The 20,967-nt window shown below is 53.2% G+C and overlaps 2 protein-coding genes across 2 annotated transcripts; one reads left to right on the forward strand and one right to left on the reverse strand.

The window, feature by feature from the left end:
- Nucleotides 1-366: 366 nt before the first annotated feature.
- Nucleotides 367-10,656, reverse strand: COPE (COPI coat complex subunit epsilon). The gene is given in 11 exon segments (XM_062510132.1): nt 367-3,260; nt 3,724-3,798; nt 4,993-5,061; nt 6,380-6,535; nt 7,380-7,427; nt 7,430-7,463; nt 7,743-7,796; nt 8,342-8,494; nt 9,211-9,311; nt 9,955-10,017; nt 10,528-10,656. Coding segments are annotated over 11 exon segments (909 nt in total). The 5' UTR covers nt 10,636-10,656; the 3' UTR covers nt 367-3,212.
- Nucleotides 10,657-10,843: 187 nt separating this feature from the next.
- DDX49 (DEAD-box helicase 49) lies at nt 10,844-20,726 on the forward strand. The gene is made up of 13 exons (XM_062509933.1): nt 10,844-10,958; nt 11,255-11,378; nt 12,037-12,122; nt 12,645-12,766; nt 13,428-13,615; nt 14,544-14,684; nt 14,974-15,049; nt 15,128-15,204; nt 15,869-15,966; nt 16,605-16,679; nt 17,785-17,873; nt 18,821-18,892; nt 20,387-20,726. Exons 1-13 carry the CDS (start codon nt 10,844-10,846, stop codon nt 20,543-20,545), a joined length of 1,422 nt encoding a protein of 473 aa, XP_062365917.1. The 3' UTR covers nt 20,546-20,726.
- The last annotated feature ends 241 nt before the right edge of the window (nt 20,727-20,967 follow it).

Below are 20,967 nucleotides of genomic sequence, written 5' to 3' on the forward strand. Positions count from 1 at the left end.
TTTCGGTACCCCAAAGTTTCGGTACCCCGAGGTTTCGGTACCCCAGGTTTTGGTACCCCAAAGTTTCGGAACCCAGAGGTCTCAGCACCCAAAAATTTTGGTACCCCAGATTTTGGTACCCCAAAGTTTTGGTACCCCAGATTTCGGTACCCCAAAGTTTTGGTACCCCAGGTTTCGGTACCCCAGGTTTTGGTACCCCAAAATTTCAGAACCCAGAGGTCTCAGCACCCAAAAATTTTGGTACCCCAGGTATTGGTACCCCAAAGTTTTGTTACCCCCAGGTTTTGTTACCCCGAGGTTTCGGTACCCTGAGATCTCAGCACCCCAAAGTTTTGGTACCCCAAAGTTTTGGTACCCCAGGTTTTGGTACCCCAAAATTTTGATACCCCAAAGTTTCAGAACCCAGAGGTCTCAGCACCCCAAAGTTTTGGTACCCCGAGGTTTTGGTACCCCAAAATTTCGGTACCTGAGGTTCTGGTTCCCCAAAGTTTTGGTACCCCCAGGTTCTGGCACCCCAATCCACCTTAAAGATGGGTCTGGAATCAAGAAATGAAACTTGGAAATGGATCTGGAATAATAAAATTCACCTTTGGGATGGGTCTGGAGTCATGAAATGAACCTTGAAGTGGGTCTGGAAAAACAAAAGGGATCTGTAAAAATCAAATTCCCTCCCAGAGGAAAGGAAAAACTGAAATAAAATCAATTTAAATATCAAATAAAAATTAAAAATAGAAGGAAAAAGCGAAATCAAACGGATCGAAATATAAATTAGAAATGAAAATGGAAGGAAAAAGTGAAATAAAACTGATTGAAATAGAAAATAAAATAGAAGGAAGAAGTGAAATAAAACCGATCGAAATATAAAATAAAAACAGAAATAGATGGAAAAACTGAAATAAAAGCATTTTAAATACAAAATAAAAATAGAAAAAGTAAGAGAAAAAGAGAAAAATAGAAATAAAAATAAAAATAGAAATAAAGATAAAAATAAAAATAGAAATAAAGATAAAAATAGAAATAAAAAATAAAAAATACATAAATAATAAGAAAATAAAAATACAATAAAAAAACAGAATAAAACTGATTTAAATATAAAATAAAAATAGGAATACAAGGAAAGACTGGAATAAAAGCCATATAAATATAAAACCAATATAGAAATAAAAATAGAAAATAAAAAGTACTAATAAATAAAAATAAAATGATAAAAAATAGAAAGAGAAACGGAAATAGAAATAAAATAGAAATGGAAATGGAAATGGAAATAAAAAAATAAAAATAAAAATAAAACAAATAAAAACAAAAAAAAAAAATAAAAATACAAGTTAAAAACCAGAATAAAATCAATTTAAATATAAAATAATTTTTAAAAACAACCACACCAAACCCCAATTTTCACCCCAATTTCTCTGGGCCAGCCCAGGCTGAGCCCCAGGCTCGTTGTTCTGGGGTCCCCCCGGGTGCCCCCGGCTCCCCAGGCTGGGATTGTTGGGTTTTTCCAGGGAATTTTGGAGCACACTGGAGCCTTTGAGAGCTCCACAAAGGGAACATTGATCCCACAGAGAGCCCGAGCACAAAGGGACCTTTGAGAGGGAAACTGCCCAGGAGTGCCTGCAGAATTCCTAAAAAAAACCCCAAAATTCTCAATGAAACTGCACAGGAGTGCCTGCAGAATTCCTAAAAAAACCCCAAAATTCTCAATGGAAACTGCACAGGAGTGCCTGCAGAATTCCTAAAAAAACCCCAAAATTCTCAATGAAACTGCACAGGAGTGCCTGCAGAATTCCTAAAAAAAAACCCCAAATTCTCAATGGAAACTGCACAGGAGTGCCTGCAGAATTCCTAAAAAAACCCCAAAATTCTCAATGGAAACTGCACAGGAGTGCCTGCAGAATTCCTAAAAAAAACCCAAAATTCTCAATGAAACTGCACAGGAGTGCCTGCAGAATTCCTAAAAAAACCCCAAAATTCTCAATGAAACTGCACAGGAGTGCCTGCAGAATTCCTAAAAAAACCCAAAATTCTCAATGAAACTGCACAGGAGTGCCTGCAGAATTCCTAAAAAAAACCCCAAAATTCTCAATGAAACTGCACAGGAGTGCCTGCAGAATTCCTAAAAAAAAACCCCAAAATTCTCAATGAAACTGCACAGGAGTGCCTGCAGAATTCCTAAAAAAATCCCAAAATTCTCAATGAAACTGCACAGGAGTGCCTGCAGAATTCCTAAAAAAACCCCAAAATTCTCAATGAAACTGCACAGGAGTGCCTGCAGAATTCCTAAAAAAAATCCCAAAATTCTCAATGAAACTGCACAGGAGTGCCTGCAGAATTCCTAAAAAAACCCCAAAATTTGGACTCCTCCACTGCCTGCAGAATTCCTAAAAAAATTCCCAAAATTCGTGTTGAGGATTCCATGGGGAAGTGAGAACATTTCCTAAAAATCCTGCAGGGATTGGGGGAAAATTCAAGAAAATACTGGAGGATTATGATTTTTTTATTTTTAATTTTTTAATTTATTTAATTTACAATTATTTAATTTTCTGGGTTCCAAAACGGATTTTTTTTTCTTTTTTTTTTTGGGTTCCAGAGGGAATTTTTTGGGTTCCAGGTAGAAAATTCCCTGTTCCAGAGGGAATTTCTGGGTCCCATTGGGAATTTTTTGTATTCCAGAGGGAATTTTTTTGGGTTCCAGGGTGACTTTTTTGGGTTCTAGAGGGAATTTTTCCCATTCCAGAGGGAATTTTTTGGGTTCCAGAGGAATTTTTTGGTTCCCAGAGGGAATTTCTGGATCCCAGGGTGATGTTTTTGGTTCCCAGATGGAATTTCTGGATCCCAGGGTGACTTTTTTGGTTCCCAGAGGGAATTTTTTGGTTCCCAGAGGGAATTTTTTGTGTTCCAGATGGAATTTCTGGATTCCAGAGGGAATTTTTTGTGTTCCAGAGGGAATTTTTTGGTTCCCAGATGGAATTTCTGGATGCCAGGGTGACTTTTTTGGTTCCCAGAGGGAATTTTTTGGGTCCCAGATGGAATTTCTGGATCCCAGGGTGACGTTTTTGGTTCCCAGAGGGAATTTCTGGATCCCAGGGTGACGTTTTTGGTTCCCAGATGGAATTTCTGGATCCCAGGGTGACTTTTTTGGGTCCCAGAGGGAATTTTTTGGGTCCCAGAGGGAATTTTTTGGGTCCCAGAGGGAATTTTTTGGGTCCCAGGGCTCAGGCACTGGGTGCATACTGCAGGGCCAGGCGGTCAAAGTCGTTCTCCTACAACCACAGCCAAAAAAAAAAAAAAAATTTGCATTAATTAATAATTAATTCACTATTTTAATCCATCACTAACCAATCAATCACCCTCAAATTCACATTTATTAACTCTCCTCTGAACACACCACAAGCAGCTCCCAAAAACTGAAGGAATTCCAGCAGCAAATCCCAATTTTCTTTCTTTTTTTTTTTTTTGGTCATTTTGCTGCTTTTCCCTTCCGCTCTCCTCAAATTCCCCTCTCCCAATTTTTCCTGTTTGAGCCCAAATTTTAATTTTTTAATTAATTTTTTTTAATTAAAAATCTGCACCTCAGAGCTTTTTTTTCCTGAGATTCCCAAAAATGCTGGAAAATCTGAATGAGAGTTGCCCCCCGCCCCCAGCTCCATCAGAATGTGATAAAATTCAATTTATTTGATTTCTTTCTTTTATTATTTTTATTTTTTTTTTTTTTCCTTTCTCTACCTTGGCCTGGTACTCCTTGATGAAGGGGTGGTTTTTGTGAGCATCTTTCAGCTGGGACAGGTAACGATTGGTCACCTGGGAAAAGACAAAAAAAAAAAAAAATGGAATTTTGACCTGTTACAGTAGAACAAATCCCACCTAAATGTGTTTTTTTTTTTAACACCTAAAATCCTGATTTTTCTCTCACTGTCCCACTTCAAAGCAGAAAGGATCCATGAACATGCTTGAAATTAAAAAAAAAAAAAAAAAGAAAATATTACAAAATAAACTTTTGGTGTTGGTTTTGAGTAAAAAAGAAAAAAAATAAAAATCATGAAGAGCTGAACTTAGAACTCCAAATGTTTTTCCTGCTCATTTTTTTTTTTTTGGTTTGTTTTTGTTTTGTTTTGTTTTCTCAGTAATGTGGAATTATGGAATGGTTTGGGTTGGAAGGATCATTAAATTCCATGGGAAAAGAAAATGCCTGCTATTCCCAGCACTCCCCTGGGAGCTCCCCATTCCCAAAAGTCTCACATTTATCCTCAAATCCTGCTGGGGACAGCCAGGATCCCCAAATTTGGGATTTCCATTCTCAGGGAATTCCCAATTTTCCACCCTCAGGGAATTCCCAATTTCTACCCTCAGGGAATTCCCAATTTCCATCCACCAGGAATTCCTCATTTCCACCCTCAGGGAATTCCCAATTTCCCACCCTCAGGGAATTCCCAATTTCCCACCCTCAGGGTCATTCCCAGTTGACCAAATTCCCTGGAATTTCCACCCTCAGGGAATCCCCTGGAATTTCCACCCTCAGGGAATTCCCAATTTCCCACCCTCAGGGAATCCCCTGGAACTTCCACCCTCAGGGAATCCCCTGGAACTTCCACCCTCAGGGAATTCCCAATTTCCCACCCTCAGGGAATTCCCAATTTCCCACCCTCAGGGAATTCCCAATTTCCACCCTCAGGGAATCCCCTGGAATTTCCACCCTCAGGATCATTCCCAGTTCCCACCCTCAGGGAATCCGCTGGAATTTCCACCCTCAGGGAATCCCCTGGAATTTCCACCCTCAGGGAATCCCCTGGAATTTCCACCCTCAGGGAATCCCCTGGAATTTCCACCCTCAGGGAATCCGCTGGAATTTCCACCCTCAGGGAATTCCCAATTTCCACCCTCAGGGAATCCGCTGGAATTTCCACCCTCAGGGAATCCCCTGGAATTTCCACCCTCAGGGAATCCCCTGGAATTCTGGGCTCAATCCCTGCTGCAGTGCCCCCAGTCCCAGCTCACCTCGGGGGCCTTGCCCAGGTGCTGGGACAGCACCACGAGGTTCAGCAGCGTCTCAGGGTGGCTGCTGTCCTGGAAAAGAGCGGGATGAGCCCGGGAAAAGGGCCAGGGACACGGGGAGGGCCTGCCAGCAGCATCGGGGCAATTCTGGGATGCAATTCCCACAGAAATCCGGGGCTGCCCCCAGCCCTGCAAGCGCCTCGGGTCAGCCTGGAGCTGCCTGGGATCGTGGGGATGGGAATGGGGGATTTATGGGATAGGATTTAGGGGATGGCATGGCTGCTGCTGGGGCTGCAAGTCAGAATTCCAGCCGTTCCTGTGGGTGTGAGCTGGGATTGGGGCTGTTCCCAGATGGGACTGGGGCTGTTCCCAGATGGGACTGGGGCTGTTCCCACATGGGACTGGGGCTGTTCCCACATGGGACTGGGGCTGTTCCCACATGGGACTGGGGCTGTTCCCACATGGGACTGGGGCTGTTCCCAGATGGGACTGGGGCTGTTCCCACATGGGACTGGGGCTGTTCCCACATGGGACTGGGGCTGTTCCCACATGGGACTGGGGCTGTTCCCACATGAGACTGGGGCTGTTCCCACATGGGACTGGGGCTGTTCCCACATGGGACTGGGGCTGTTCCCACATGGGACTGGGGCTGTTCCCATTGGGGCTGTTCCCACATGGGACTGGGGCTGTTCCCACATGGGACTGGGGCTGTTCCCATTGGGGCTGTTCCCACATGAGACTGGGGCTGTTCCCACATGGGACTGGGGCTGTTCCCACATGGGACTGGGGCTGTTCCCATTGGGGCTGTTCCCACATGGGACTGGGGCTGTTCCCACATGGGACTGGGGCTGTTCCCACATGGGACTGGGGCTGTTCCCATTGGGGCTGTTCCCACATGGGACTGGGGCTGTTCCCACATGGGACTGGGGCTGTTCCCATTGGGGCTGTTCCCACATGGGACTGGGGCTGTTCCCACATGGGATTGGGGCTGTTCCCACATGGGACTGGGGCTGTTCCCACATGGGATTGGGGCTGTTCCCATTGGGGCTGTTCCCACATGGGACTGGGGCTGTTCCCACATGGGACTGGGGCTGTTCCCATTGGGGCTGTTCCCACATGGGACTGGGGCTGTTCCCACATGGGACTGGGGCTGTTCCCACATGGGACTGGGGCTGTTCCCACATGGGTTCCCACATGGGACTGGGGCTGTTCCCACATGGGACTGGGGCTGTTCCCACATGGGACTGGGGATGTTCCCACATGGGACTGGGGCTGTTCCCATGAATTCCAGCCATTCCCAGGGCTGTGATCTGTTACTGGGGCCGTTCCCAGGGCTGTGATCTGTTACTGGGGCCGTTCCCATGACTACAATCCGGAATTCCGGCCGTACCTTGTCCAGGGCCTCCTGGAGCAGCCCCTCGGCCTCGTCCCAGCGCCCCTGGCCCATGGCAGCGGCGGCCTGGCCGTTGAGCAGGGGCAGCGCGGGGCAGCAGCGCTCCTGCAGCTCCTGCAAGGCGTAGAACGCGTCCTGCAGCTTCTCACCGCCCTGCCGGGGCACAGCCGGTTACACCGGGAGGGAGGGAGGGAGTTACACGGGGAGTCAATGAGTTACACCGGGAGGGAGGGAGGGAGTTACACCGGGAGTCAATGAGTTACACCGGGAGGGAGGGAGTTACACCGGGAGTCAATGAGTTACACCGGGAGGGAGGGAGTTACACCGGGAGTTAATGAGTTACACCGGGAGGGAGGGAGTTACACCGGGAGTTAATGAGTTACACCGGGAGGGAGGGAGTTACACCGGGAGGGAGGGAGTTACACCGGGAACTGAGTTACACCAGGAGTTAATGAATTACACCGGGAGCTGCTCCGGGAGTTAGTTACACCAGGAGTTAATGAGTTACACCGGGAGTTAATGAGTTACACCGGGAGTTAATGAGTTACACCGGGAGGGAGGGAGTTACACCGGGAGCTGCTCCGGGAGTTAGTTACACCAGGAGTTAGTTACACCAGGAGTTAGTTAATTACACCAGGAGTTACACCGGGAACTGCACCAGGAGTTACACCGGGAGTTACACCAGGAATTGTTCACTCCCACACTTTGGGAATTGTTCACCTCCACCCACGGAGAATTCCCCATTTCCATCCTCAGGGAATTCCTCATTTCCACCCACTGGAAATTCCCTGAACTGGGAATTCCCGATTTCCATCCCCGGAATTCTGGGAGTTGATTCCCAACCCCTCCCGCGCTCCCAAACTGAGCGCTTTCACCTCATTCCCAAACATCTCCAAGGAAATTTTTGTGTCCTGGAGTCTGGGTGGGAGGAGCAGAGCAGCTCCCCATCCTCCTCTGGGATATTTTGGGAATGTTTTGGGAATGTTTGGTACCCCACCAAGGCCAGGTTCACCCAGGCTGTGGCCAGCTGGGTCAGGGTCGCGTCTCCTCGTCCTGCTCCTGCATTTTTTTCAGCTCCTTCCTGCAGGAAAAAGTGGGAATCACAAAGGAAAAGGGATTTCAGCACAAAACAAAAAACTTGAGGGTTTTCCTCTAGAGTTTTGTTTTATTTCATCAGGAGAGGCCTGGTTTGGTTCCTGGAAACAAGGGGGGAAAAAAAGGGGGGGAAAAGAGAGGGAAAAAGGGGGGGGGGGGAAAAAGGGGGGGGGAAAAGGAGGGGGGGGAAGGGAAGGGGGGGGGGAAAGGGGGGGGGGGAAAAGGGGGGGGGGGAAAAGGGGGGGGGGAAAAGCCCCAGTCCCACCTGGCCAGGTCGAGCCTGTCGAGCTTCAGCAGGATCTGGATCATCATGGCCAAGCTGCAAGGACAGGAGCACAGGGACTGACCCCGCATCCCATGGGAGCCATGGCACATCCCAGAGAATTCCCAGGCCCGGGAACGGCCATGGGAAGGCTGGACAGGGCTTGGAGACACCCGGGATGGTCCTGCAGGTCCCTCCTGACCCCAAACCCCACCCGGGATGGTCCTGCAGGTCCCTCCTGACCCCAAACCCCACCCGGGATGGTCCTGCAGGTCCCTCCTGACCCCAAACCCCACCCGGGATGGTCCTGCAGGTCCCTCCTGACCCCAAACCCCACCCGGGATGGTCCTGCAGGTCCCTCCCAACCCAAACTCAGATCCCTGGAGCTGCTCCCAGCTCCCTCCCTGGCTCAGATCCCACATGGATCAATACCCAAACTCTCACCTTCCCCCTGAGAACTGCAGGAAGAACCCCAAATCCCCACAAGCAAAAATAAAACCTCTGAGGAGCCTCTGGATGAAATCAAACACCAGCCAGAGCCTGACTCCCATTTCAGGAGAGGAGGAAGAAAGCTCTGCTGCCATTCCTGGGAATTCCCTCACCATTCCAGGCTCTCCCCCTGGTGCAGGGCCCTCAGGGCAGCGTCGGGGTTCTGGTCATGGAAATAAATGGAAGCTGCCATCAGCAGGAAGGTGGAGTTGGCCACGTCCACACTCTTGGCCATCTTCTTGTCCAGGTCTGCCACGATGGAGTCCCTGAGGGGTGGGGAAAGGGGGGATGTGGGGGTGGTTTGGGGAGAAAATGGGGTAAAATGGGGAGGGGGGGGAGATGGGGGGAGAAAAATGAGAGAGAGAAATGGGAGGAGAAAAAAGGGAGGGGAAAAGAATGGGAGGAAAAAAATGGGAGGAAAAAAATGGGAGGAAAAAAATGGGAGGAAAAAAATGGGAGGAAAAAAGGAGGGAAAAAGGAAGGAAAAAAAGGGGAGAGAAAAAAAAAAGGGGAGAGAAAAAAAAAAGGGGAGAGAAAAAAAAAGGGGGAGAGAAAAAAAAAGGGGGAGAGAAAAAAAAAGGGGGAGAGAAAAAAAAAAGGGGAGAGAAAAAAAAAAAGGGGAGAGAAAAAAAAAAGGGGAGAGAAAAAAAAAAGGGGAGAGAAAAAAAAAAGGGGAGAGAAAAAAAAAAGGGGAGAGAAAAAAAAAAGGGGAGAGAAAAAAAAGGGGAGAGAAAAAAAAAAGGGGAGAGAAAAAAAAGGGAAAATGGGATTAAAAAATGGGAGGGTCTGTGGTTGCTCCATCCCTGGAAATGTCCAAAGCCAGGCTGGAGCATCCTGGAACCGTGGAAGGTATCCCTACATCATCTTTAAAATCCCCTCCGACCCCAAAAAAAAGGTGGAATTTCAGGAACTCTGCCTGTTCCAGGCTGACTGGAATTCCCTGATGCCGTGGATTTTCCCCTTGGGCTGGATCATGCCTCACCTCTGGCCCTCGTTGGCCAGGAATTCTGCAAACATCCTCACAGCCTGCAGCTCGGGGCTGGCATTGGCCTTGATCTCATCCAGCACCACTCCAAACTTCCTCTGGGAAAGGCAGGAAAAGCAGGAAAAGCTCAGAGGTTGGAGCTGGAGCAGAACTCTGAAGGATTTGAGGGGCAGGACACGGGGAATGGCTTCCCACAGGGCAGGGGTGGGTGGGATTTGGGATGGAATTCCCAAAGGAGGGTGGGAATGGAAATGAGTTTGATAAAGGAGATAATATAGTGAAATAAAATGTGCTTAAAAAGGAGATAATAAAATAAAAGAATGGAATGGCATTACTACAATTTATTATATTATTACAATTATTGTAATTTAATCGGGGGATGAAATAGTGAAGTTGAAGAACGGAATGAAAAGTGGAATTAAAGGATGCAATTAAAGAATGGAATTAAATAATGGGTTTAAAGAACAGAATGAAGCGATGGAATTAAAGGATGGAATGAAATAAAATGATGGAATGAAATGATCTTTAAAAAGAAAATAAAATAAGAAAACAAAATAATAAAATAAAGAAGGAAATGAGCTAACAAAATGAAATAACAGAATGAAACAACAGAATAAAACAGCTTTTGAAAAATAGATTAACATGAAACAATGGAATCAAATGACGGGATGGGAAGAGTGGAATAAGCTCATGGAATGAAGCCCCAAAGGGAGGAGCTCTGAGGAGCCCCCGGGGCCTCACCTGGGCGATGTAGGCTCGGAACAGGAACACGTCCCGCTCCAGCTCCTTCTCGGGGCTGCCCGGCTGCGGGGAGGGAGGAACACAAACCTCTGAGGGCTCCGAAACCCGAAAAGAGCCCGCAGGAACAGCACCACACAGACAGCACGCTGAAATATCCACAGGAACGGCCCCACAGAAATCCCCACAGGAACCAGCCCCATAAAAATCCCCACAGGAACGGCCCCACAGAAATCCCCACAGGAACCAGCCCCATAAAAATCCCCACAGGAACGGCCCCACAGAAATCCCCACAGGAACCAGCCCCACAGAAATCCCCGCACAAATAGCCCCACAGGAACCGGCCCCACAAAAATCAGCCCCACAAAAAACAGCCCCACAGAAATCCCGCCCGATGGAGCCCGCAGGAACCAGCCCCACACAAACCCCCTGGAGGAGCCCACAGAAACCGGCCCCGCACAAACCCGCCCCACACGAACACTCCTGGAAACACCAACACCCGCCAGGCCCTCAGGGAGCCCCAACCCTTCTGGAGCCGCGGTGGGGCCCGGGCAGCGCCACCCGCCCGTGCCCGACCTTGACGCGCTGCGCCTCGTTGATGGCGGCCTGGTAGGCGCCGATGTAGAAGTTGTTGCGGAGATCGAAGAGCTCATCCGGCTCCCCCGCCGGCGCCGCGCCCGCCATTGCCCTCAGCCACGTCCCCCGGAAGCGCCCGCTCCGCGTGGGCTGCCGGGAGCCGCCGTCTCCACGGAAACCGCCAATAGCAATGTACGTCATCAAAGCGACACGCGTCTCTGCGTGTGGGCGCGGTTAGAGCCAGCCGACCAATGAGCGGTGAGCGCGGCCGTGACGCCATCAGGACGCGCGGCGCGCACGCGGGAGGGCGGCGGTCATGGCGGAGTTCCGGGCGCTCGGGCTGGCGCCGTGGCTGGCGGAGCAGGCGCGGCAGGTGGGGCTGGTCCGGCCCACGGCCGTGCAGACCGCCTGCATCCCGGCCATACTGCAGGGTGAGCGTGGCGGGGCACTCCCGCTCTCGGGGGCAGCCGTTTATGCGCCCGGTTCCGCGCCCGGAGCGGCCCCTCGGGATCCCCCGTCCCATCCCCGGGAATGGCCCCTCACATTCCCGGTTCCATCCCCGGGAACTCCCCTCACGGGCTCCGATGCATCCGCGGGAACAACCCGTGACGATCCCCCATTCCCGTTTCCCCAGTTCCCACTCCCCATTCCCGTTTCCCCCATTCCCATTTCCCATTCCCATCCCAATTTTTCCCCATTCCCACTGACTCCCCCTCTGTCCCCGCAGGCCGGGACTGCCTGGGCTGTGCCAAGACGGGCAGTGGGAAGACAGCAGCCTTCGTGCTGCCTGTGCTCCAGGTGCTCTCCGAGGATCCCTTCGGCATCTTCTGCCTCGTCCTGACCCCCACCAGGTACCCGGGGGGCCCCTGCTGCCTCCGGAGGCTGATCTGGAATGGATTAGGCTGAGCTGAAATAATAAAATTTATTTATTTATTGCGAGGTCTTTAAAGGATGCAGCCTGGGGAGTGCAAGAGCTGCACCCGGGCTGGATCCTGGTCAGGAGTTTTACACTTTTAGAAGTCCTGGTTCATCTGCACCTTGGGGTTAATTTTCCAATTACAGCTGCAGGTTCTGCAGTCTCGCCCCCTCTGCCTTGCCCCCTTTCCTTTTAAATTTTGGGTGTTGTTCTTGAGCTGGGAAGGGATTGGTGTGTGTGTAACCAGCCGGTGAAGAGAACTTCACACCTAACACCAAATCTAGAATTTCACAGCAGGCAGCAGAGAGTCTGCAAAACAGCAAAGTGAGACCCGGGGACAAGGGGGTGGAGCTGAGGTGGCTCTGTCCCCTGCTGACCTGTCCCCTGCTGTCCCCTGCTGTCCCCTGCTGTCCTGTCCCCTGCTGTCCCCTGCTGACCTGTCCCCTGCTGTCCTGTCCCCTGCTGTCCCCTGCTGTCCCCTGCTGTCCCCTGCTGACCTGTCCCCTGCTGTCCCTTGCTGTCCCCTGCTGTCCCCTGCTGTCCCCTGCTGTCCTGTCCCCTGCTGTCCCCTGCTGTCCCCTGCTGTCCCCCAGGGAGCTGGCGTCTCAGATCGCTGAGCAGTTCCGGGTGCTGGGCAAACCCCTGGGCCTGAAGGAGTGCGTCGTGGTTGGAGGTCTGGGTGAGTCCTGAGCAAATCCCGACTTTCTGCCTCTTCCCAGGGCCTGCTGGGAATTCCCTGAGCTGGGAGGCACCTTCAGGGTGGTTGAGTCAGTGCTAAAGATCCCAGCCTGGGGAATGCTGGAGCTCTGGGAGGTTTGGGGTTGGAACGTTCCCCGAGGGAGTCTGTGCCCCAGCAGGCTTTGGGGGAAGAGCCTATCCCTGAATCCATCCCATAATGCCTGAAGCATTCCCTGAATCCATCCCATAATCCCTGAACATTTCCCTGATCTCCATCCCAAACCCCTGAACCAGTCCCTGAATCCATCCCAAACCCCTGACCTTTCCCTGAATCCATCCCAAACCCCTGAACCTTTCCCTGAATCCATCCCAAACCCCTGAACCTTTCCCTGAATCCATCCCAAACCCCTGAACCTTTCCCTTCTCCGGACCCAAACATTCCCAGCCCCCTTTGGGATTCCCTGGCTGTTCCCATGCCCCATTCCCAGGGGATTCCAGCACATTCCTGGTGTTTTCCCTGCAGACATGGTGGCCCAGGCCCTGGAGCTGGCTCGCAAACCCCACGTGGTCATTGCCACCCCCGGGCGCCTCGCTGACCACCTGCGCAGCTCCAGCACCTTCAGCCTCAGGAAAATCAAATTCCTGGTAAGCACCCAGCCCTGGGGGATTCCTGGGAATCCTGCTGGGCTTTCCTCATTCCATGGGTGGATTCCCGGGAATCCTGCTGGATTTTTTTCCCTCCCTGGCTGCATTCCTGACCATCCCAGTGCCTTCCCTCATCCCTGACCATCCCAGTGCCTTCCCTCATCCCTGACCATCCCAGTGCCTTCCCTCCATCCCTGACCATCCCACTGCCTTCCCTCCATCCCTGACCATCCCAGTGCCTTCCCTCATCCCTGACCATCCCAGTGCCTTCCCTCATCCCTGACCATCCCAGTGCCTTCCCTCCATCCCTGACCATCCCAGTGCCTTCCCTCATCCCTGACCATCCCAGTGCCTTCCCTCATCCCTGACCATCCCAGTGCCTTCCCTCATCCCTGACCATCCCACTGCCTTCCCTCCATCCCTGACCATCCCACTGCCTTCCCTCCATCCCTGACCATCCCACTGCCTTCCCTCCATCCCTGACCATCCCAGTGCCTTCCCTCATCCCTGACCATCCCAGTGCCTTCCCTCATCCCTGACCATCCCAGTGCCTTCCCTCATCCCTGACCATCCCAGTGCCTTCCCTCATTCCATGGGTGCATTCCCACGGGGCCTGCTGGTTTTTCCAGCCGTGCCTGCAGCTGAGGGAGCTGTTCCCCAGGTGCTGGACGAGGCTGACCGGCTGCTGGAGCAGGGCTGTGCGGATTTCAGCGCCGACCTGGAGCTGATCCTGGAGGCGCTGCCCGCTCGCCGCCAGACTCTGCTCTTCAGTGCCACCCTCACGGCCACCCTGAGCCAGCTGCAGGCCCTGGCTGCCAACAAACCTTTCTTCTGGGAGGCTGTGTCCCAGTGAGTGACCCCAATTCCGCTTCTTTCCTGGGTTTTTTCCCTTTTTTTTATTATTATTATTAGTTTTCCTGCTTTTTTTCTGTGCTGGTGGCACCTCCGGGTTTTTGGGGAGTGGCAGGAGAAGGAACAGGGAGGGGCTGGAGAAGCAGGAGTGGGTGAGGGAGCTGGGAAAAGGTCTGGATAATTCCTGAGGGAGCTGGGAAAAGGTCTGGATAATTCCTGAGGGAGCTGGGAATTCCTGAGGGAGCTGGGAAAAGGGCTGGATAATTCCTGAGGGAGCTGGGAATTCCTGAGGGAGCTGGAAAAGGGCTGGAGAATTCCTGAGGGAGCTGGGAAAAGGGCTGGAGAATTCCTGAGGGAGCTGGGAATTCCTGAGGGAGCTGGGAATTCCTGAGGGAGCTGGGAATTCCTGAGGGGGCTGGGAATTCCTGAGGGAGCTGGGAATTCCTGAGGGGGCTGGGAAAGGGCTGGAGAATTCCTGAGGGGGCTGGGAAAGGGCTGGAGAATTCCTGAGGGAGCTGGAAAAGGGCTGGAGAATTCCTGAGGGAGCTGGAAAAGGGCTGGAGAATTCCTGAGGGGGCTGGGAATTCCTGAGGGAGCTGGGAAAGGGCTGGAGAATTCCTGAGGGAGCTGGGAATGGGCTCAGCCTGGAGAAAATCAGGATCAGGGGGGACATTCCCAATCTCCCCAAGTCCCCAACAGGAGGGGACAGCCAGGGGGGACCCCAGGGGACACCAGGACAGGAGGGAACGGCCTCAGGGTGTTCCAGGTGGGAGAAGAGCAGGAATTTCCTCATGGGAAGGGTGGCCAGGCAGGAAGGAGGAGGTATCCAGGGGAGGGCTGGGTGTGGTGTGGGATGCACTCCGTGATCCTGGAGGGTTTTTCCAGGCTCCCTTCCCCAGCACTGGCTGTTTCCCAATCCCCTCAGGGTGAGGACAGTGGAGGAGCTGGAGCAGCGGTACCTGCTGGTACCTGAGGCACTCAAGGATGCACACCTGGTGCACCTGGTGCAAAGCTTCCGGGAGCAGCACGAGGACTGGGCCATCATCATCTTCACCAAGACCTGCAAGTGAGGGGGCCTGTCCTGGCACTCGGCCCTGGAATTGTCCCTGGCCAGGCTGGATCACCCTGGGACTGTCCCTACCTGTGAAAATTCCAGTTTTCCCATTTCTGAAATTGTCCCTGGCCATGTTGGAGCATCCTGGGACAGTCCCTGCCCGTCCCAGTTTTCCCACCCTGGAATTGTCCCTGGATCACCCTGGCACAATCCCTGCTCTGTCCTGATCCATTCCCTTGGTGCAATCCTGAGGATTTTCCCATTTTGATTTTTTTTTTTTTACTTTTCCCCTCCCTTCCAGGGACTGCCAGGTGCTGAACATGATGCTGAGGAAATTCAAATTCCCTTCCGTGGCTCTGCACTCCATGATGAAGCAGGTGAGGAATGCAGGGACCTGCCAGGGGCTGCTCCAGGTGCATCCCACACCCCTCACCTGCAATTTTTCCTCCTGACAGAAACAGAGATTTGCAGCTTTGGCCAAGTTCAAGTCCAGCATCTTCAAGATCCTCATTGCCACCGATGTGGCTGCCAGGTAAAACTGAGAGCTGAAAGTGGAGCTCTCACACCTGGATTTGTTCAGCAGAATCCGTGGGGATTGGGGAACTGGGAATTGTGGAACTGGGAGGGAGGAGCTGGGAATTGTGGAACTGGGAATTGTGGAACTCCTTGAGGAATGAGTTGGGAATTGTGAAATTCCTTGAGGAATGAGTTGGGAATTGTGGAACTCCTTGAGGAATGAGCTGGGAATTGTGGAACTCCTTGAGGAATGAGCTGGGAATTGTGAAATTCCTTGAGGAATGAGCTGGGAATTGTGGAACTCCTTGAGGAATGAGCTGGGAATTGTGGAACTCCTTGAGGAATGAGTTGGGAATTGTGGAAGTCCTTGAGGAATGAGTTGGGAATTGTGGAACTCTGGGAACAGAGCCATTAGGGAATTGTGGAACTCTCTGAGGGAGGAATTTTCCTTCCCATCATGCAATAAAGACTTTATCCATGGAACTCTGGGTCTTTTGGAGAGAGCAGGAATTGCACTGAGCTCCCTGGCTCAGTGGAGGTGTCCCTGCCCAAGAACTAAAGGACTTTAAAGCTCCCACCCGCACCATTCTGGCAATTCAGAATTCTGTAATATTTAAATTTTATTTTCTCCCTTCCCCCCCCCCACAACTGAGCGATGTTTTTCCCTCCCTGCATTGCAGAGGTTTGGACATCCCTGCAGTGCAGGTTGTCATCAACCACAACACCCCAGGGCTGCCCAAAATCTACATCCACCGTGTGGGCAGGACGGCTCGGGCCGGTGAGTGTGGCCACCTGGGCTACCCCGGGGTGGGTGGTGGCCACCAGGGAGGGGTCTTGTGTTGCCACCTGGGCTACCCCGGGGTGGGTGGGGGGGTCACAGCCATCAGGGAGGGGCTGAGCCCAACCTGGAGGCTTTCCCTGAATCCATCCCAAATCCCTGAGCCCCCAGTGTGGGACCAGCAGCTGTGCCAGGAACATCCTCACATCCTCCAGGATCAGCTGGATCCCCCCATGGGATCCCCCCCCAGGATTCCCCCCCAGGATCCCCCCCCAGGATCCCCCCCCAGGACCCCCCCCAGGATTCCCCTCCTGGTTCCCACCCCTGGATCCCCCCCCAGGATTCCCCTCCTGGTTCCCACCCCAGGATTCCCCCCTGGATCCCCCCCCAGGATTCCCCTCCTGGATCCCACACCAGGAACCCCCCCAGGATTCCCCCCCTGGATCCCTCCCCAGGATTCCCCTCCTGGTTCCCACCCCTGGTTCCCACCCCAAGACCCCCCCCAGGACGGATCCCCCCACGGAAGTTTCCAGAGGGAGGGAAGGGCTCTGCCCCTCCCGCCGGGATGCAGGGGTCGGCAATTCCCGGCTGCGGCATTCCCCAGTTTCTCCAATCGCGGTTTTTATTGCCCTCTTCAGGGAGGAGGGGCCTGGCCGTCACCTTGGTGACTCAGTACGACATCCACCTGCTGCACGCCATCGAGACCCACATCGGTCAGGGCCCGCAGCACGTCCCCAGTGTCCCCAGTGTCCCCAGTGTCCCCATTGTCCCCCTGTGTCCCCATTGTCCCCCCTGTGTCCCCTGTGTCCCCCCGTGTCCCCATTGTCCCCCCGTGTCCCCCAGTGTCCCCAGTGTCCCCATTGTCCCCCCAGTGTCCCCATTGTCCCCCCTGTGTCCCCTGTGTCCCCAGTGTCCCCAGTGTCCCCATTGTCCCCCCAGTGTCCCCATTGTCCCCCCTGTGTCCCCCTGTGTCCCCATTGTCCCCCAGTGTCCCCATTGTCCCCCCAGTGTCCCCAGTGTCCCCATTGTCCCCCCAGTGTCCCCAGTGTCCCCCCTGTGTCCCCTGTGTCCCCAGTGTCCCCCCTGTGTCCCCCTGTGTCCCCATTGTCCCCCCGTGTCCCCATTGTCCCCTTGTGGCCCCCTGTGTCCCCCCTGTGTCCCCATTGTCCCCCTGTGTCCCCCTGTGTCCCCATTGTCCCCCCGTGTCCCCCTGTGTCCCCAGTGTCCCCAGTGTCCCCATTGTCCCCCCTGTGTCCCCCTGTGTCCCCATTGTCCCCCAGTGTCCCCCTGTGTCCCCAGTGTCCCCAGTGTCCCCCTGTGTCCCTCCTGTGTCCCCATTGTCCCCCCATTGTCCCCCCATTGTCCCCCTGTGTCCCTCCTGTGTCCCCATTGTCCCCCCTGTGTCCCCCTTTCCCCCCCCTTTTTCCCCCTTTTTCCCCTTTTCTTTCCCCTTCCTCCTTTCCCCTTTTTTTCCCTCCCCATATCCCAGATTTTTTCCTTTTCCCTCCCCATACCCCAGATTTTTTTCCTTTTCCCTCCCCATACCCCAGATTTTTTTCCTTTTCCCTCCCCATACCCCAGTTTTTTTTCCTTTTCCCTCCCCATACCCCAGTTTTTTTTCCTTTTCCCTCCCCATATCCCAGATTTTTTTCCTTTTCCCTCCCCATACCCCAGATTTTTTTCCTTTTCCCTCCCCATATCCCAGATTTTTTTGCTTTTCCCTCCCCATATCCCAGATTTTTTTGCTTTTCCCTCCCCATACCCCCAGATTTTTTTGCTTTTCCCTCCCCAAATCCCAGCTTTTTTGATTTTCTGTAGAGCTGAAGCTGCAGGAGTTCTCTGTGGACGAGCAGCTGGTGCTGGACATCCTGACCCACGTGAATGTCACCAGGAGGGAGTGTGAGATTGTGAGTGTGCCTGGGACCTGCCAGGGAGCCTGGGGGGCTGGCCTGCACCCCCTCATTGCTGCCTTCATTCCTGCATTTCATTTGATTTCTCATTTTATTTTTGTTTTTATTTTATTTTTTAATTTTATTTTTTAATTTTATTTTTTAATTTTATTTTCAAATTATTTTTTATTTCATTTTTAAAATGTAATTTTCTCAATTTTCTCCGTTTTCTGTTTCCTTTTTTATTTTCTATCTTTCTCTTTATTTTCTTTATTTCTTGCACTTCCTTCATTTCCATCATTTCTTCATTTTCTCAGTTTCCTTCATATCTCTATTATATCCCCATATTGTCCCTCATCCTTTCCTTTCCTTTCCTTTCCTTTCCTTTCCTTTCCTTTCCTTTCCTTTCCTTTCCTTTCCTTTCCTTTCCTTTCCTTTCCTTTCCTTTCCTTTCCTTTCCTTTCCTTTCCTTTCCTTTCCTTTCCTTTCCTTTCCTTTCCTTTCCTTTCCTTTCCTTTCCTTTCCTTTCCTTTCCTTTCCCCTTTCCTTTCCTTTCCTTTCCTTTCCTTTCCTTTCCTTTCCTTTCCTTTCCTTTCCTTTCCTTTCCTTTCCTTTCCTTTCCTTTCCTTTCCTTTCCTTTCCTTTCCTTTCCTTTCCCTTCCCTTCCCTTCCCTTCCTTCCTCCTTTCTTTCTTTTCTTCCTTTCTTCCTTTTTTTCTTCCTTTTTTCTTTCCTTTCCTTTCTTCTTTTCTTTTTCCCTTCCCTTCCCTTTTCCCTTCCCTTTTCCCTTTTTTTCCCTTTTTCCCCCCTTTTCCCATTTCTCCTGTGGTAGAAGCTGCCCTTGTATCCCCCTGGGTGCTTTTTTCTGGTTTGTTTTTTTTTTTCCCCAGAGTTTTTGGGGTTTTTTTTTGTCATTGTGGTTTGTGTGTCTGAGCTCGTGCTCTGCTGCTCTCCCCCCTCTGCCAGGAGCTGGAGGGGACGGATTTTGATGAGAAGAAGGAAATCAATAAAAGGAAACAGATGATCCTTGAAGGGAAGGTGAGAGCTGAGCTCTGTGGAGTGAGCAGAGCTGGGAAAATGGGGAGGGAGGAAGGGAAAGGGAAAGGGAAAGGGAAAGGGAAAGGGAAAGGGAAAGGGAAAGGGAAAGGGAAGGGAAGGGAAGGGAAGGGAAGGGAAGGGAAGGGAAGGGAAGGGAAGGGAAGGGAAGGGAAGGGAAGGGAAGGGAAGGGAAGGGAAGGAAAAAGGAGCTGAATTTGGAAGCTCCTCAGGTGTGGGCACTGGGGAAAGGCTGAGGGGTTTGGGTGTGCCCCCATTATCCCCAGTGCCCTGTCCCTGTCCCCAGTGCCCCCAGTGGCCTGTCCCTGTCCCTGTCCCCATTGTCCCCGTTGTTCCCAGTGCCCCCAGTGCCCTGTCCCTGTCCCCAGTGCCCCCAGTGGCCTGTCCCTGTCCCCATTTTTCCCAGTGCCCCCAGTGGCCTGTCCCTGTCCCTGTCCCCATTTTTCCCAGTGCTCCCAGTGGCCTGTCCCTGTCCCCGTTGTTCCCAGTGTTCCCAGTGCCCCCAGTGTCCCCAGTGCCCTGTCCCTGTCCCTGTTCCCGTTGTTCCCAGTGCCCCCAGTGTCCCCAGTGGCCTGTCCCCTGTCCCTGTCCTGTCCCTGACCCTGTCCCTGTCCTGTCCCTGTCCCTGTCCCTGTCCCTGTCCTGACCCTGTCCCTGTCCCCTCCCTGACCCTGACCCCGTCCCTGACCCCATCCCTGTCCCTGTCCCTGTCCCCTCCCTGACCCTGACCCCGTCCCTGACCCTGACCCCGTCCCTGACCCTGTCCCTGTCCTGTCCCTGTCCCTGTCCTGACCCTGTCCCTGTCCCTGACCCTGTCCCTGTCCCTGTCCTGTCCCTGTCCCCTCCCTGACCCTGACCCCGTCCCTGACCCTGACCCCGTCCCTGACCCTGTCCCCGTCCCCATCCCTGTCCCTGTCCCCTCCCTGACCCTGTCCTCGTCCCTGACCCCGTCCCCGTCCCCGTCCCTGTCCCTGTCCCTGTCCCCTCCCTGACCCTGACCCCATCCCTGTCCCTGTCCCGTCCCTGTCCCTGACCCTGTCCCCTCCCTGACCCTGTCCCCTCCCTGACCCTGACCCCATCCCTGTCCCCGTCCCCGTCCCTGTCCCTGTCCCTGTCCCCTCCCTGACCCTGACCCCATCCCTGTCCCCGTCCCCGTCCCTGTCCCTGTCCCCGACCCTGTCCCCTCCCTGTCCCCTCCCTGTCCCTGTCCCCTCCCTGACCCTGACCCCATCCCTGTCCCCGTCCCCGTCCCTGTCCCGTCCCTGTCCCTGTCCCCTCCCTGACCCTGTCCCCGTCCCTGTCCCTGTCCCCGACCCTGTCCCCTCCCCGACCCTGTCCCCTCCCTGACCCTGTCCCCTCCCTGACCCCGTCCCCTCCCTGTCCCTGTCCCCTCCCTGACCCTGTCCCCTCCCTGTCCCTGTCCCCTCCCTGACCCTGTCCCTGTCCCTGACCCCGTCCCCGTCCCCGTCCCCGCAGGACCCGGCCCTGGCTGCCCGCAGGAGCGCGGAGCTGGCCGGGATCCGGAGGAGGAATCGGGAGTGTCGGGCCAAGCTGCGGCAGCGCCTGCGGGGGGGGAGGCAGAGGAGGATGGAGAGGAGGAAGAGGAAGATGGAGGAGAAGGAGGAAGAGCAGTGACCCCCCGGGCCTGCATTGCCCTGGAGCTGCTGCTGCTGCTGGGGGACGATTGGGATCGAACGTTTTCCGTGACCTGCGCGTGCCGGAGCTGAAATCGGGGACGGGGTCCCCAAAATCCCGGGGCTGGCTTGGCAAAAACCCCAAAGCTCTGCAGCCTCCTGCCCGGCCAGGGCTGGCCCAGGGGTGGAGCAGCCACAGCTGGGAATTTGGGGGGGCCGGGGGGGCTGAAGGTGATTCTGGGGTGATTTTGGGTTATTTGGGGGGGGGCTGAAGGTGATTTTGGGGTGATTTAGGGGGGTCTGGGGATGCTAAAGGTGATTTAGGGGGATTTTGGGGTGATTTTGGGGTGATTTTGGGGTGATTTTGGGTTATTTGGGGGGGCTAAAGGTGATTCTGGGGTGATTTTGGGTTATTTGGGGGGG

The sequence above is a fragment of the Cinclus cinclus genome, chromosome 28 (assembly GCF_963662255.1).
Source record: "Cinclus cinclus chromosome 28, bCinCin1.1, whole genome shotgun sequence".
Lineage (NCBI taxonomy): Eukaryota > Metazoa > Chordata > Aves > Passeriformes > Cinclidae > Cinclus > Cinclus cinclus.

What these genes read in the sequence shown, in the direction of transcription:
- DDX49 (XM_062509933.1), top strand. Translation starts at nt 10,844, where the DNA reads ATGGCGGAGTTCCGGGCGCTCGGGCTGGCGCCGTGGCTGGCGGAGCAG. An exon ending in CGTCGTGGTTGGAGGTCTGG is followed by an intron (nt 12,123 to 12,644) that starts GTGAGTCCTGAG and finishes TTTTCCCTGCAG; the next exon opens with ACATGGTGGCCCAGGCCCTG. An exon ending in TCAGGAAAATCAAATTCCTG is followed by an intron (nt 12,767 to 13,427) that starts GTAAGCACCCAG and finishes GCTGTTCCCCAG; the next exon opens with GTGCTGGACGAGGCTGACCG.